General features: G+C 47.8%; 1 protein-coding gene across 2 annotated transcripts; it reads left to right on the top strand.

Annotated features, from left to right (window-relative positions):
• The first annotated feature begins 1,664 nt into the window (after positions 1-1,664).
• Positions 1,665-16,915, top strand: MOSPD1 (motile sperm domain containing 1). Of its 2 annotated transcripts, XM_061353204.1 has the most exons (7): positions 1,665-1,811; positions 7,440-7,696; positions 7,880-7,955; positions 11,078-11,304; positions 13,182-13,343; positions 14,943-15,046; positions 16,584-16,915. In XM_061353204.1, the coding sequence occupies exons 2-6, from the start codon at positions 7,543-7,545 to the stop codon at positions 15,020-15,022; spliced, it is 699 nt and encodes a 232-aa protein (XP_061209188.1). In that variant the 5' UTR covers positions 1,665-1,811; positions 7,440-7,542; the 3' UTR covers positions 15,023-15,046; positions 16,584-16,915. The 2 variants fall into 2 exon arrangements, with proteins under 2 accessions (XP_061209188.1, XP_061209189.1); XM_061353205.1 differs by lacking the exon at positions 14,943-15,046.
• The last annotated feature ends 280 nt before the right edge of the window (positions 16,916-17,195 follow it).

Genomic DNA, 17,195 nt, shown 5'->3' on the forward strand with positions numbered 1-17,195 from the left:
GGGTTGGAAGGGACCTTAAAGCTCCCCCAGCTCCAACCCCTGCCACGGGCAGGGACCCCTTCCACTGGAGCAGCTTGCTCCAAGCCCCTGTGTCCAACCTGGCCTTGAGCACTGCCAGGGATGGGGCAGCCACAGCTTCTCTGGGCACCCTGTGCCAGCGCCTCAGCACCCTCACAGAGAAGAGCTTCTGCCTAAGAGCTCAGCTCAGTCTCCCCTCTGGCAGGTTCAAGCCATTCCCCTTGCCCTGTCCCTACATCCCTTGTCCCAAGCCCCACTCCAGGTTTCCTGGAGCCCCTATTAACGTGCTCCTAAGTCTCACCATTTTAAATGATAGTTTTCTCATGTGATCGTTCTCTTTATTCTGGATTTGAATATCCCTGGAACACATTTATGTCTGCAGCTTCTTCTGAGCCAGGTCTCCAAAACCAGGAACACCCTCCATTGGAGTAACTAACGCTCACAACATAAGCTTCTGAATGTATCCTGAAGGCTGGTAAGTCTGCTTCAAACCAAGAACTCCACTTTATTTTTAACCATAAATATTAAACTATGAGCTGAGTGACACTCGTCAAGAAATATGTATCTATTTTTTTGCCATTTTTTACATTTTCATAAACTCTGACAAATGACAATATCTAATATAAAACTGTAATATTGTGTCACCTGTGGCTCCAAGACTGGTAATGAACTATGAGCAACTATTAGCCATGCAGAAGGTGCTACCGGGCAAAGACGGGTGCTAACCCACACCACTTGGCCAAGCTGCACTGTGGGTATTTATTCCTCCTGTCAGCCAACGTCTCCCATGATTTTAAATAGATAAAATACGTTACTTCCCATCCTGGATCGTTCCGTGCTGTTCTTGTGAAACACTTCTGGCCGCGGTGCTCATCCCAGTGGTGGGCGAAGGCTGGTACCAGGGCCAAGGTTTTGCAATGCCGTTTGACTGGATGGCTTCACGTCAACGTCAATTATTCACCTGACTCGCAGCAAAACTGTTCTGCTGCATTAATGCAATTGGGGATGATTTTAGGTGGGGATTGTGCTGATGCAGTCTTGTCTTTTCATTATATAGGGTTTAAAAGCCCAAGTCAGGGAAAAGACTGAAAAAAGATGATGGTGGATGCTGCTAAAATGAGCTGAAGTCCACGAAGAGTGAATAAGGAACACAGAACAAAGCAGCATGAGATGGAGTTATGGTGACAGCACGCCCCATTTAAGCTGCACTGCTGCGTGGTTGGAGGCCCCTGTTTGCCTCATTAGCACGTTTATTCTGCATTTAGGAACACATTTAGGAACACCTCGACCCTTCTTGCGGGGGGGGTTGTGAGGGATCGGCTGGAGCTCCGGGGACCTCATCCTGAGGGAACCGAGCCGGGATGGACCCGAACGGCCCAAGGTCAATGGCAGCGACCGCCGTGAAGGGGCCATGGACCCTTTCGGGTAGGGGTTGTCCTCAGACACCATCCATGAGGTAAATTAGCGTTAACACTATCTCGTGTACCATAGCAGAGCCGGGCCGGCTGCGGCATCAACCGAGGAACCAGACCCGCAACCGGGGACAACCCCACGGCCCCACCGCAACGCGCCCGCCCCAAGATGGCGGCGGGGGGCGGAGGAGGAGGAGGAAGAAGAGGGCGGGTGCCGGTGCCGGTGCGGGCCCGGGGCGGGGTCCGGTGACGCCTGGCAGTGCCGGGCGGGAGCCGCCGCGCTCCCGGTAGCCATAGCGGCGGCGCTGCCTGCAGTGACGGGAGCAGGCGGGGGGGGGCGGACAAAAGGGGCCCGAGCCCGCACCTCAGCGGCCCCGGAGGGTGAGTTCTGGGCCGTGGGCGCAGCGCGACAGCCGGCACCGGGCACCGGGCACCGGGCGCGGGGCGGGGGGAGCGGAGCGGAGTGGCACCAGCACCCCACACCGCGGGTGGTCAGGGGGCTCCGGGCACCGGCGGGCCGTGACAGGCCGGGCCTGGCCTGGCCTCCGGCGCCGGCAGCTCTAGCTGTGCAGCCGGGGAGGGAGCGCTGTCGGAGCCCGGCGCCCGCGGCTCTTCCTTAGCGGGCCGTGAGGAGGAGCGCGGCCGAGGAGGCCCCGGCCTGGCCGCTGTTACCGCGGGGCAGCCGGGCCGGAGCGGCGTGAGTGGGGTGTGCGGGGCCGGGGCCCGGTTGAACTCGCTCCGAAGTGCGGGGCAAAGGGGCTGCTGCGTTATGGCACGGGCAGGGCAGGGCGCCGGCTGCGGAGAGGGGCCCTTAGCGGATGCCTCAGCCTTTATCTGTGCTGGTGGAGAACAAAGAGGATCAGTTAAGCGGGTGCAGTTGCTGGTGGTTCTGTGCCTCGGGTAGGTGCGCTCGGGGAGCGGGGTCCGGGGCCTTTCCTCCCGCTGCTCCCTCAGGAAGGAGCGTGTTCCTCGGTTATCTGTGGCATCTTGACGTTTGAGACAAGTGCTTGGACCTGGCCTGAGAGGGGGGAAAAGGCCACGTAGCGCTAAGGCGGTTCGGTTTAGTGCATGAAACACAAACCGAAAGTGAGAAAACAGAGACTAAAGCAGATGTGCCCTTGAAACGCTTCCACCCTGTCCTGGTTTCGGCTGGGATACAGTTAATTCTCTTCCCTGTAGCCGGTACGGTGCTGAGGTTTGGATTTACATGTAGGATTCTTCCGAGCAAGGCGGTAGAATGGCTCAGAAGCAGCACACAACAGTTATTTCATTTCCTCTGCTTTTACATAGCTTTTAGTTGTATTTTTTTGTATTATTGCCACCTTTTCAGCATTTGAGAAAACAAAAGAATAGAACCAATGTGCCCCTAATGCATTTTGCTGTCGGTACTAGCAGGATTTATGCATGTTGTAGTCACCCATGCTAATAGGTAACGCGCCGAGACTTCTTCGTGGCACAGCATCCTGGAGACAGTTCCTAATTGCGTTTCTGGTGAACAGTCACAGATTCCAGCGCAGGCTTCGTGAGGCAGCAGAGTGGTCCTGCCAGTTTGAATGGGACTGGCCACCTACTGAAATGCTTCGCAGGATGTGTGCCTTCCTAGATGAGCACGGTGAGGTGGGGTTTAACCAGCTCGCTCAAGGTCATGCAGTGGCGGAGGTAACAATAATGGAATCCAGCCATCCTGGCTGCTGGCTCTGTGCTCTGGGTGACTCTCCCGGATAATTGCAGGTACTTTAAACATTGGTTTGCGTAAGTGCATGGAGGAGCCTTTGAAACCGTCCGGAGGAGCAAAGTGTGTGTAGATCTGCTGGGGATCCGGTGCTGTGTTTATGTGGAGCTCATAATGGCTCAATGTGAGTTTTGAAGAAGAGTTTGTGGCTTGTTTTGTAAACAGGCACTCCAAAGGCATCAGTTTTCTTGAGGCTATAGCGTAGAAAGGCTTATTGTGTAGGTTTAGAGCCTAGGTGAGGAGCTAGAGCAAAAGCAGATCGAACTGTAATGGAACAGGTTTTGAAAGAAGTATGGTTGTAAAGAGGTTATCCTCTGAATCAAGTGTTTACCAGATGACACTCTGTAGTTATGTGCAGTTGTGAGGAGAAAAACAACAACCAACAGATGTGCTTGGAAGCCATGGTGATGAGGCTGTTGGAAGTTAAAATGGGAACAGCAAACTTCCTTGCTTGGTTTGTGTTCTCAGCGGATACTTGTTAACTAAAACCAAATCACAATCGGTGTTATTTCTGACCCTGAAGAGAAACTGTGTTTCACTTTGTATTTTTCTCTTAAGTTTATGAAGGAAGGGACTTCAAAGGGAACGTTGGCAGATCTGTGCTATTGTGACACCAGCAGTATATATTTAGTAACTTCAGGGAGGAAAGATCCTTATTGTGCTAAAAAAGATATCCATGGTGACTTTTAGACTTCAAAGTGAGCGGAAGGCAAGCTGGCCTTGTTCAGGTGTTACTCTTTGGCCTGTGTCCTGTACTGAGAGTTCTGTTGGACAGATTCCTGCCCCAGCGAGGAGTTCCATTAGTATCGGGAGGACCTGTGGAGGTCACAGCTGAGGCTGCAGATCTTGGTTTGTGCTTACCTCTGTTCTGCAAGCAGTCACAGTGACTGTCAGCTACGATGTTGAGTGATCCTGATGAGAGTCTGTGCACAAAGCGGCAGCTGTGTTTGTTGTAAATGGCCTGGCTGGGGTGCCAGAGGCAGCCTGCTGCGTAGCCCTCTTCATGGAATCCCAGACTGGTCTGGGTTGGAAGGGACCTGAAAGCTCCTCCAGCTCCAACCCCTGCCACGGGCAGGGACCCCTTCCACTGGAGCAGCTTGCTCCAAGCCCCTGTGTCCAACCTGGCCTTGAGCACTGCCAGGGATGGGGCAGCCACAGCTTCTCTGGGCACCCTGTGCCAGCGCCTCAGCACCCTCACAGGGAAGAGCTTCTGCCTAAGAGCTCAGCTCAGTCTCCCCTCGGGCAGGTTCAAGCCATTCCCCTTGGCCTGTCCCTACAGCCCTTGTCCCAAGCCCCTCTCCAGGTTTCCTGCAGCCCCTTTAGGCACTGGAGCTGCTCTAAGGTCTCCCCTTCAGGAGCCTTCTCTTCTCCAGGCTGCCCCAGCCCAGCTCTCTCAGCCTGGCTCCAGAGCAGAGCTGCTCCAGCCCTCGCAGCATCTCCATGGCCTCCTCTGCACCCTCTCCAACAGCTCCAGGTCCCTCTTGTGCTGCTGCCCCAGAGCTGGATCAGGGCTGCAGGGGGGGTCTTCCCAGAGCACAGCAGAGGGCCAGGATCCCCTCCCTGAGCTGCTGCTTGTGCTCTGGGGGTGCACCCAGCACACGGGGGGGTTCTGGGCTCAAGCACTCACTGAAGCTGGGTCATGGGGGGCTTCTTGCCAACCAACACCACATGAGCACTTCTTGATGGTTAACCTGTGCAGGGAAGTTCTGATGATACAGGCTTCCTCTGAAAGTCTCTGCAGTTTCCTATTGATAAGTGCTGTATGGAAGCTATGCTGTTATTAAGCTATCAGATCTCTGCAGCACGTGCATAGTTTATAACTCAGTCTTTGGAAAAAGCCCTTTTACATATGTTGCTCGACACAGCATCCCAGTAAGGTGACTTCCCAGCCAAAAAGGGCTGTCTCAAAACGGCTACTTGCCTAGAAATCCAGGAATTTATAACCTGAAGGACACTGCTGTGTCAGCAAGCACAACTACTATGGGCCTGGCTTTGCCAGCTCTTCCTTCTGCCAGCTTGGGCGGTGATTTCTCATCCAGCCAAGTCAAATAAGCAAAGGAAGCAATAACGGGATATACTTTTTTAAGATTGGTGGCTTTCTGCTTGCAAGTTGTGGAATCCTGGGATTTGCAATGGGTGTCTTAAGGAAAATGAGCCTATTAATAGGTTTAGTGATCCGCCCCTCCACTGATGTGGTGATCTGTGGGGTTTTGGACACCTCAATGCATGCTGCTGCTGAGCTGATGAATCCAGAGTTGTGGTTTGACACCAGGAATTGGAATGAAACTTGTGCAGTGTTGAAATAAAACCCTAAAGAATGAAAACAGCATTCATTATGAGAAATTATGTTTTAACCATTTCATTAAACATTGTCACTCAACAGTATCTAGCAGTAGTGTACAACATTATTAGGGGAAGAAAACCCACTTTGCCTCGTTTCAAAAGCTGCCTGTGTTTCTCCTACTTACAATGTATGCAGTACAGATATGTATGAGAACCAGAGCTTCTCAGCTGCTCTCACTGCATGGAGCTAACTGCTATGAAAAATAAACCCCTCTGCCTATGAGGAGTTTCAGAAGTCATTTTGCATTCCTGGGTGCTGGCAGCTTTTCCACATTAGCTCCTCATACGGTCACCAGATATTCGCATGGAGCAATGACTCTCGCTTTGCAGTTGTACCTAAAGTTGTTCAAGAAATAGCCCTTACACTTGCTGCACAAAGTGATTCCAGAGCTTAATGAAACAAAAGGGATTCGTGGGAATTCCAAGCAGCGCTCCGAACCCACATTGCCACATCCAGAGCTGTTTCCTTGGGCTCTTCTTAATAAGGTAGCAGAACATCAGCTTGGAACACAGGCGCTGGGGATTTGTTTTCAGCATATTATTAGTAGCATTTCAGTGAAGTGGAAACAAACCTGTGCTCTGCAAAGAAACTGGATCTTGGGGGAAGACATTCCAGGGAGAGCTGTGACATTCCAGGGACGAGTTGCTGTTGGGATAAAAAATGAGACGTTTCGGTTGGGAATAAGAATCAGAACCCATAAATCTGAAGAGATGACACATGTTCTCTGGTAAACACCTAAAGGTGGGTCATGTTTCAAGTATGAGACACGTATCTGGTGCTTGGAAGTGTGAACGTCATGTTTAGAATGCAGAAACAAGCCTTTGGGTTTGATTGTTCACAATGTGAGGGCTATTCGTGGCTAGAAAATTCAGCAACTCAATGTCTTAAGGTGCAACTAAATCAGTTCATTAGGCTGGAGAACAGCTGAGATGGACCTTGTCTTAGAAAGCTTCATGGGAATGGAAATGAGTCAGTAGGAACTTTTTGTTCTTTTACTATTTTCTACTATAGAATAATGTTGAGCCCCAAAGGACATCTCCAGGTTGATAATTAACCTGTGGGAGCTACAGTAAAACATGCTGTTCTTAGAGGGGAATATAAGGAGCTGTTTCACTTTGTTCTGTCTGTAGTGCATAAAGGCGCAGTGGTATGCAGGCTTGGGAGTCTGGCCTTTATGAATTACATTTGGGATTGTTGCTTGCTCATGTCATGGGTCCTGGTTTTAGTTCTGGAATGTCGCTCAAAACAGAGCTGGGGGGGTGGCAGAGGGAGAAGTACGATGATTGTACTTTGGTTAGAGACAACAGTGCTCAGATAAATAGTAAATCCCAAATCTGTTTGGGATTCTTCATCCCAGGAACGACAATGCAGTCATAACAAGAGTTTAGCTTAAACAAAGGCATGAAGGTGTTCCCCATTCTTTTGTTCTGAGTCTCTGGGCTTTGACATACCTCAGTGCCTGTGTGAGCAGATACCTAAGTTGTTATCCCTCATCCGGGAAGGGCACCACAGCAGAGAGATTCCTGCCTAAATGGGGATTTACCTCTTTGTGTTTCCTCACTTCTGCTGTTACTGTCCCAAGGCAAGGATGGGATATCTTTAAGGGGGGGGAATATATTTTTGTCGTCATCGTTTAGTTTGTGTTGCAAAGACCCACCGTAAGCAGCCCTGGTTGTGAATTGGGACCCCAAAATGCTGCCACGATCCCCTGAAGAAGCGCTTACCAGTTTGTTTCATAGCAGTTTGTTGCACAGATGGAAACCTGATGCAAATATTTTCTTCTATTTCTGTATTTTGGAAAGAATTTGGAGGTAGATTTGTAACCAAGCATCACAGTGTGTATTTTTACACCTTTGTTGACTGCCTCAGTTCAGTAGAGACTTATGGAAGTAATCTTGCCTTTTCTCTCTTTTTCCCCCTTTTTTTCCTTTAGAATTGCCAAAATGCTTTGGAATTCTTAAACGCTTCAAAACCTGAAGTCCCTGAGGATACAAAATCATAAGAACCCAAGAAGCAGCAAGGAGGATTCAGTGCCAATGCAGCAACAAAAAAGACAGCCAGAGTTAGTGGAAGGAAATCTTCCTGTTTTTGTTTTTCCTACAGAACTTATATTTTATGCAGATGACCAGTCAACACACAAGCAGGTGTTGACTCTATATAACCCCTATGAGTTTGCCTTAAAATTCAAAGGTGGGTTTCTTAGGTTAAGTTCTATTTAAGGGTTAGTTGGTGATCTTGAACAGTCCAATTATAATTCATGTCACAAATCATACTTGTGGCAAACCCAAACTCGTGGCTTTGTGTGTATCTGTTGATGAAGTCGGTGAGGTGTTAATTCCTGAGTTGTTACCACTCCTGTCCTTTCTATTCCAGTTCTTTGTACAACTCCAAACAAATATGCGGTGGTTGATGCTACTGGTGCAGTGAAGCCTCAGTGCTGTGTTGATATGTAAGTAAGAGTTAGTTGGGTTTCTTTTGTAATGTACAACATTGAATTATATTGATGTCTTTTATTATTTAAGAGGTACTGAATGACAGCATTCATAGTATCAGCTAAGTTGGATATAGTATTATCCTAATCTCCCGTATTCTTGTGGCTGTCTGGTCTTTGCCATTCTTTCACTCTAAGGCAAAGGTATTACAAAATCGGTCATGCTTCCTTGTGTAATTTGTCTTTAGGCATAAATAAATAGTAAATGCAGTATAGTTTGTACACCAGCGGGGAAAGTAAAATGAGCACTTTTTTGTTAGAAATAACGAAAGCCAGACTCCATCTGCAAACAAGTATTGCTCACACAGAGATCACTCACACAGGGGATTTCTGTGTGAGAAATACTTGTTTGCAGATGGGCAAAATGAAAACATGTGGAGTTCTGCTGAGCACACGTTCCTGGGCCATGTTTACTAAAGGTTCTTTGGCCCACCTCTCATCCTGATGGCCTCTCATTCTCTGATCTATCTCCCCTTTACTTGTTCCCCTTGTCAGGGTCTGGCTTAACAACAGAGAAAATGAGAAGTGACCACAGAAATGGATAGGGTCTGTAGGCTGCTGCAATTGAAAGTTGAGTGTATTTTAGACCAACTTCTTTGCATCTTCCATTTGGCACCTTCTTTCTGTGCTGATGTCCAGGTACAGCTGAAGAAAGTATGAAATACCTGAAAGAGCAGACTGAGCTTTCTGAATAGAAGTATGTGTAACACCTTCTGGGATCTCTGGCTGACAAACGGCCATGTGAGAAAACTCCACTAGTGAAGGATCTGCCTTTTGTCAGATAAATAATACAGGCCTTGGGGAATGGCTCTTTCCCTAAGTGTAATTTGGAAGATTCCAAGGGCTCACCAAATAGAAGGGAAGTTTAAAACATGGATCTAAAAGGTTTCCTTGGGCAGGGGCAACAATTCTGCAAATGGAACAAAACCGGTCAGAATATATCAGTGTATCAGTGAGCTGTTCCAGCCTTTAGCAGACATTTACACAAGCTTGAGGACATTTGGTTAATCCTAAACAAATGTCTTTTATTAAAGAAAGGAAAATAAGACGTGCATGTTCCCAAGGGAAAACTGTTTCCAGCAGAACCCCCATCCCATTCCAGTGGTTGCTGTCTAAGGGCAGTGTTTACTGCTGGGCTATGAGCACTACTATGCAAGTGTGGCCTTTTGCCAGATAAACAGATATTCTACAGAGCTTCCAATTATGCAATGGGCTCTAAAAAGAAACAGGAGAATGTAGCTGTTTATAGGGGTCTGCAGAAAATATCTCTTTGCTTGGCAGGAGGTGTTCTGAGAGCACAGCATTATGTACAGGTTCTGTTCAGGGTGGTACGAAGAGTAGAAACGAAAACTGAAAAGGAAGTGTAAAAGGGAGAAAGAAGAGTTTAATTTGCTGAGAGTCCTATGAATTAGCATTGCCAGGGGGCAAACCCCTTCTGTTTTAGTGAAGGCAGTTGCCCAGCCAACACTCAGCTCACTGAAAGCCTGTCATAAGCACTCTTTGGCCTCTAAAGTGGCATAAAACTAGGTATGCTGCTGCACCTTCTTGCTTGGAGGGTGACTTGTCTCTGCTTCCTTGTTGAATAGTCAATTTAAACTGGATACTGGTTACAAACACTGTCTCTGTGTTACTGACTGCGGGTATCTCGATATAGTTCATTTAAATAAAGAGCACAACACAAAAATCTTGTTTCTTGTCTATATTATAACAAAGATAGGTTTCTTGAAGCAATTTAAGACTCCTCTCCTATGTTACTAAGGGTGGAATCATTTTTTAGCCCTCAGGGGATGGCAGCCTTCTTGAAGCCAAATCACTCCTATATAGGTGTCTTTCCAGATTAGTTTTTGTTAGCTTAGAAATTGAGAATAGCCTTTCACAAAACCCAAGCTTTCCACTTTGGAAAAATAACTAAAATCCATATTAACCCCGAGAGCTGATACGAGCTGGAACCTGAATGTTGCAGCTATTTAATGCTAGAGATGTGTTTTCATAATGAATCATAACTGCAGAGGGGATGCAGTTAAGCAGAGCTCAGAGGTCTGTGTGCCTTTGAGCAGTGTTCCTTTAAGCTTGTGCCTTTTGTGAGTCCCACATACATTTATTCCCAATGGAATACCATAAAACTAGAAGGAATGCAACAGTTCCCACCCTGCCCTGCTGTTGAAGCCATCTTGGGCAATGTATTCAAAAGCAGTTGAGCAACACAGTGATTGCTGGACAGTGAGAGGGTTAACCAAGAAAATAACTGAGTCTCTATAATACAGAGGATATGTCTACACTGCAGTCTGAGCTGTGACTGCAGCTTGTGGAGCTACAGCTGGTGTAGCTATTGGTAGCTAGTGGAGTATCTGCAGCATCATGCATTTCAGATCAGGCTATGAACTGTGGTCAAGGTTGATGAGCAAAGGTCTGACAGCACGGAGCTCTGCTATTGATACCCACGTTGAAGTCACTGAAAGGTGAAAGATGTACATGGAGATCTGTGGCTGTCATTCCTACTGCACTCTTACATGCTCTTAGTGGGCTTCGATTCTCAAATCCCTTCACATCTTGCTGACTCTTGTCTACAGAGGGAATGAGTTTGGCTTCTCAGAAAGTATAATTGTAAAGCTTTGAGCCTGGTTTCCTCAAAAAGCTGGACTTGGGCCATCACCTGCCCACGTGTTTGGCAGCTCTGCTTTTCTTCTGCCCTGTCCATTCCCCCCTTACCTTTTGAAATCGCTGGCCAGCATCAAGCAACTTTGGTGAGGGAGGAGGCTTCATTCAGAGCATTGATGTTTCATGCACGCTGGCAGCTGGGCCAGAGATGGGCTTAAGGTAAAGAATTAACTGTTCCTTTTGGCCAGCTAATTGGAGCAGATGTATTAGGGAACCAGAGCAAACATGAGGAGGGGGGAGAGAAGGCAAGAACTATTCTTCAAGCATATGGAGTGATGGAGGAGATAATGGGGGTCTGGACTACAGCAATGCATCTGTGTAGGGTGGGAAGAGGGGAAACACTGGGATATGTAGGATGTAATTCCACAAGAGAAGTGCTGCTTATGAGTTCCTCTGTTTGAAAACGTGCTTTTCCTCTGCAGCGTGATCCGTCACAGAGATGTTCGGGCTTCTTACTTTGGTGTGATAGATAAATTCCGTCTACAAGTGTCTGAGCAGAGCCAGAGGAAAGCATTAGGGAAAAAGGAGATTATTGCAACTCTGCTTCCATCTGCAAAGGAACAACAACAACAAAAGGAAGAGGAGGAGAAGAGAATAAAAGAACACCTGGCTGAAAGCGTCTTTTTTGAGCAGACTTTGTGTCAACCAGGTACGTGAAACCTTTGACCCTCCTGTCTTGTGAAGCTGTTAGGGCCAGCTCTAGTGACTAGAAAGACTAAAGTGAGTTTGAACCCAATTCTCCTTAAATGCCTGCAAGACTGCTGCTGTTATCACTAGGGGATGATAGTGCCCTAGAACCCAAATTGTGGCTATTGTGCTTATGCTGTCTTGATCAAGACCTTTTGCTGCCCTATGATTGTGTTGCTTGGAGAATGCCTCCATTCCTCTGGTGCATAAGTTCTGTGACAGCCCAAGGGAGCTCATCTGCAAAAGGATGGTAGCTATTTTTTCCCTTGGGCTCTCTCAGAACATATGCCCCTTCTGAGTTAGTTCCAAACCCTTAATCCTCCATTTCCTGATGCGCAGGAAATACTGACAGAAACATCTTCTAAAGTGCTCCTTGTTCAGCACCATCTCCTTTGTGTGTCTCACAAGTACAGAACAGCTCAGTTACCAGCTGGAAACTGCGTGTTTCATACATGAGGAAGTGAATCAACAGTCTTGGGCAAAACCTGGACTTGAACTGTTAAATTCAAGTGATAGGGGGAGATATTGAAGGTATCAAGTTGTTCCAGAACTGGATTTAAACTGGTTCTTGACAGTCTCCTTCACTCGTCCTGATTTATACTGGCATATTCTTGTCACTTGTTTGAGTTTTCATGACAAGAACAAAAATCAGTTCCTGAAAGTAGGTGAACCTGCTTGAGAGCGTTCCTCTTGTGAAAACCAGACTGTTTCACCAGTTACACATTGGTTGTTGGCTGGTGAAACACCCGAAACCAAACAACCTCAAGAGATAGGTATTAGTGAGGTGGATGGTTATAGCCTACAAAGGTCTCTGGGCTCACAGGACAAAATGTGACCATGACAGTTGTTGTGGTACAGAGGGTTTGAACCATCCTGAACAACCTGATCCTGGTCTCGATCCAAATGCTGCTTCTCTGCTTAAAACCTTTATTGACTTCATTCTACTGCTTGCTAACAGCAAAACAGCAAACAAAGCAACTGCAGGCTTTGCATCTAACCTACAACCTGGAAAGTACAGGTTTATGGAATTAAAACAGAACACGTATTGCGGGTCTCTGAGGATGGAAGACTTGGATAAAAACATTGGCTGGTTTCCAATGGGATGTAAGAATTTGGCTGGAGGTGTTCAACTAACGTGTTAACAGCTCTTCTCAGAGGTTACACAGTGTGCCTGTGAGTAGGTTCCAGCTGTAGGAAGGACTGTTCCTTTACAGTGTGTGTGCCCTTAATCTGGTGACGTTGTCAGAGTGGTTCATTCCCATAGGTTTTAAAATAAGATTGCAGTATCACTGATTTTTGTCATTTAAACTGGTTCAGGAAGGTGCAGCCCCTGAATCCTCTACAGAAGGAATCTCATCTGGCCCAAGCACATGAGCCCCTGCTGTAGCCAGGCTTTGTTCTGGGTGTGGAAGCTGTTACCTGCCTGTGCAGCTCTTTTAGGAGTTCTTTCCTCATTGATTACTAATCACTGGAGGAACATACCAAGGAATGGAGGCAGGATGCATGGTGAAACCTCAGGCCCTGCTGAAGCATCCAGCTCTCAGGAGTGTGTGTATATATAGCTACTGGGCATGGCAGGCTCAGTTCCTGCAGAAGGGAGGGGTTTGGGAGATCATGTGAAAACAAGTTCCAGCATCAGAACAGGGAGCAGCAAAACGTGGAAGGTTCAGAAGGGTGGGTTTAAGAGGTGTTTTCCACCCCCTCCAAACTCCAAAGGGAAAAGAAAATCCCAGGATGCTGCAGCTCCAATGCACCACAAATGCTTTTTACATAATACTTAACATGTATTTTGGTCAGATCTTCCTTCAAACTTAGATGTTCCGTCCTCATCTCTTCCAGAAAACAGAACTGCCTCGTCGGGACCTAGTTTACTAACAGTCTTCCTAGGAGTAGTGTGTATTGCAGCACTAATGCTACCTACATTGGGGGACTTGGAATCCCTGGTGCCTCTCTACCTCCACTTAAGTGTGAATCAAAAGTTAGTAGCTGCTTATGTTTTAGGTAAGTATTTTGGCTTTTGTAAAGGTTTTCTTACAGCTTCTGCATTTGTCAGTGACTGCTGGAATCCAAATCACCACCATTACCCTTTGGTTTGCATCTCTACTTAGATTTTAACTTGCAGCCAAAATGATACCATAGTACATTAATTCTCATAAGCATTTTAGACCAGATTAGTTTAGTTATTATATACAGGCCCATTAGTTAACTTCCATCTGACAAGTGTCCAACTGTAGCTGTCTGCCAGCAAACCTGAATAGAATGTGCCATTTCTGATTCTTACACTGAAACAGGGGGTTCCTCCGTTGCAGAACCTACATCTCCTCTGTTCTGTTCCTCTCTCCAGCCCAGAGGAGCAGGTCTCAAAGGTTCCATTCACTCCATAAACAGTTGAAATACTGAACTGGCTGCTCATGGCTTGGCTAGGTGAATTCTTCGCTGGGTAAAAGTCTGGCTGGATGGCAGAGCCCAAGGAATAGTGGTGAATGGTGTCACATCTGGGCACTAGTGGTGTCCCTCAGGGCTCGGTGTTAGGGCCAGAGTTGTTTAATATCTTCATTGATGGTCTGGATGAGGGGATTGAGGGCACCCTCTGTTAGTTTGCAGGTGACACTAAATTAGGTCGGAGAGTGGATTTGCTGTAGGGCAGGATGCTCTGCAGAGGGATCTGGACAGGCTGGGTCCATGGGCTGTGGGCAGTGGTATGAGGTTCAACAGGGCTAAGTGCTGGGTCCTGCACCTGGGCCACAGCAACTCCGTGCAACACTCCAGGCTTGGGAAGAGGGGCTGGAAAGTTGCTCATGGAAAAGAATCTGGGGGTGCTGATTGATGGAGCTGAGCATGAGCAGCTTGTGCCCAGGCAGCCCCCAGCATCCTGGCCTGGATCAGCACCAGTGCGGCAGCAGGGCCAGGGCAGGGATTGTGCCCCCGCACTGGGCACTGGTGAGGCTGCACCTTGAGTCCTGTGTTCAGCTCTGGGGGCCTCACTACTAGAGAGACACTGAGGGGCTGGAGCGGGGACAGAGAAGGGCAATGGAGCTGGTGCAGGGCCTGGAGCCCAAATGTGATGGGGAAGGGCTGAGGGACCTGGGGGGTTCAGATGGAGAAGAGAAGGCTCAGGGGGGACCTGATGGCTGCCTCCAACTGCCTGACAGGAGGATGGAGCCAGGAGGGGCTGGGCTCTGCTCCCAAGGAACAAGGGATGGGACAAGAGGAACCGGCCTCAAGCTGCACCAGGGCAGGTTTAGATGGAGCTGAGGAACAATTCCTGCCCCAGAGGGTGCTCAGGCATTGGAACAGGCTGCCCAGGGCAGGGCTGCAGGCACCGGCCCTGCAAGGGTTCACACCCCGTGGAGATGAGGTCTCAGTGCCATGGGTTAGGGGTGGCCTTGGCAGGGCTGGGGTAAGGGTTGGACTGGAGGAGCTGAAAGGGCTTTTCCAGCCTGGTTGATTCTATGAATTGTGTAGAAATAAGTTACTGTAAGCCCTTCCCAGGAGAGCACCAGTAGCCACAGTCCTTCCTGCCTTGTACCTCCTACCTTAGCAAGCGTGGGGAAGTTGCATGTTTCATTTGTGATGACTCTCTGTCTATAACTGTTTCAGATTGGAAGAACAGTGTCACTAAACTCAATTCTCCTGCCCCAGTACCTGGCACAAATGAGGAGTTACAGGAAAGGAGCTAGGCAGCTTCAGGCTGATAGCTAGAGGTGACGTAGTGGTGGGGAAAGACACAAGTTCCTGGTGGTTCATGCACACACAGAGGCCACTCACTGATTCCTGAAACAGTGGGAAACCCCTCCTGGTGCCCTTTGCCTGAGTCACTGGTGGTGCCACTGGTGCTGTGTTCTCAGACCTTGCACTAACTCCTGCTGTGGTTTTATCTCTAGTTTTGAAAATGACTCCAGTTTCTGCTGGTGCCAACAGCAGTTGGAACCCATTTGACTCGATGCATTTGCACCAAGTCCAACCTGTTTGTGGATTCACTATAAAGTCCTCCCAGGGTTTGACTCCTGGGGGAGCAGCACTTTTAGTGCTCATGAGTTTATGTGCAACTCTTCCTGGGTAGAAAGTTGAGTGCTCTTGGGAAGATGAAACTGCTTTCTTGACACCAAAGCACAAGTGCATTGTGTGGCTTCGATTGAAAAGGGAGGTTGATGCCCATCAACTGGGCTTATAGCTGGGAAGTATTTGCTTTACAGCAATGAGTTAAACCCTTTATGGCCTGCAAGTCTTTTATAGGTGGTATGGGCTGTCTTGTAGCACTGTAATTCCTCTTCAGTGGGTGCATCGCTTATGGAAGGCAGCGTTAGAGCTCTGCTCTGCCACGCTTCCATCCTCAGACCTTTACCAAGTCAGTGAGTTAAATCACTGTGTAGTGGCAGGACACTAAAATAGCCTCAGAAGTGCCTCCATCCATGATAGAGGAGATGTGTAGGCTTTAGCTGAGCTCTGCAGCGAAAGGCTGTTCCGTGAACACCATCTGAGCCTGCAGGAAAGGAGGATTGCCCAAGAGCTGATAAATTACGGCTCGGATGTTGTGTAAGGCTGGAACTGAGGGAGCCCTCATGTTTTCCATATACCTTGTGCAAAATAAATCATGGCTAAGAACTTGCAGAGTTGGACTTTTTCCTGTATCAGCACATAATTAAAGCGAACTTTTCCCTGTGCCATGGGTAGGTTTATGAGCCCCACGGCTCCTGCTTTCAGCTGGGTTTAATTGGTTTTAACCTCTGTCAGCACAGTTCTGTTTTGCTTTCCTCCCTGCTAAAGGTCACAACAGAGTCTGCAGGAAGCTCCCTGGGCAGACTCACAAGGAAGCTTCACATCTTAGTCTAAGACTGGTCTTTGATCAGTTCTGCACAGAGCAGAAACAATGTCCTGGAGCCTTCAGCTGAGTCAGCATTGGAATGACACTGCCCCCGTGAAAACTGGGGCTTGTGTGCTGCTCTTGGACTTGCCACAGTCAAAAGCTCAGGGTGAAGGTTTTCCAGGGGTGAGCTCAGTCACTGGGATATTTCGAGCTGCTTTGACACTTGGGTACCAGCTACACTGCACTTCAGTGTCAGTCTTTGTGACTCCATCAACACTTGGAGCAATCCTCAAGCTATTTCAGTGTATATATAACTCGTGCATGTATTTATGCACTTTCACCTTCTTTTCTGGGCTGTGTCAGGGTAAGCTGTCTGTTTTAGATGGTTTATTCTATGAAATGAAAGCATTCAGTTGTGAATTCTTGTCTTTCAGGTCTCATCACCATGGTTATTTTGAGAACATGAGCAATGAGTTACTAGGATGTCAAACACCTTACTGTATATTCACATCATGAATGTGGACTGCCTTTTACTCCCATTTGGCGCATTAAGATGCTAGCAAACCCGTTCAGTGATTTCAGACCCCTTCAGAAGTGTAATATATTTTAACTATGTATAATAAACGAAAGACTCAAAGCACTTTTGGGTGCTTCTGTATCAGACAGCTATGAAATGTTCAGTGATACCTGTGAAAATCACTTGGAAAACTTTTATATCTCCGCCTACTGTACAAAATCCTTATTAAAGCAACCTTTGTTATTTTTAGTCTATGTCCACATCAGTGTGTGCTCCCTGGGAAAGCAAAGCCCTGTCCTCTGTAAAACATCCAGTTGGTTTGTGGTTGTACGCGCTGGGGCTGGCGCCCAACACTTGTGTATCCCTCGCAGGATGCGAGTCGTGACTGAGCATGGAAGCGAATGCCAGAGTCCAGCAGTGAAACTATGAAATAAACCATGCATTTTAGGTGAAGAATTCCTTCTCCACGTCCTTGCTTCAACAGTGCCACGTTGAGTGCTGGTTTTGTATCACAGCTGTAAGACAATAA

This window comes from Neopsephotus bourkii, unplaced genomic scaffold, assembly GCF_033783945.1.
Source record: "Neopsephotus bourkii isolate Nb327-2 ecotype Australia unplaced genomic scaffold, CSIRO-AGI_Nbou_v1 NB_668, whole genome shotgun sequence".
Lineage (NCBI taxonomy): Eukaryota > Metazoa > Chordata > Aves > Psittaciformes > Psittacidae > Neopsephotus > Neopsephotus bourkii.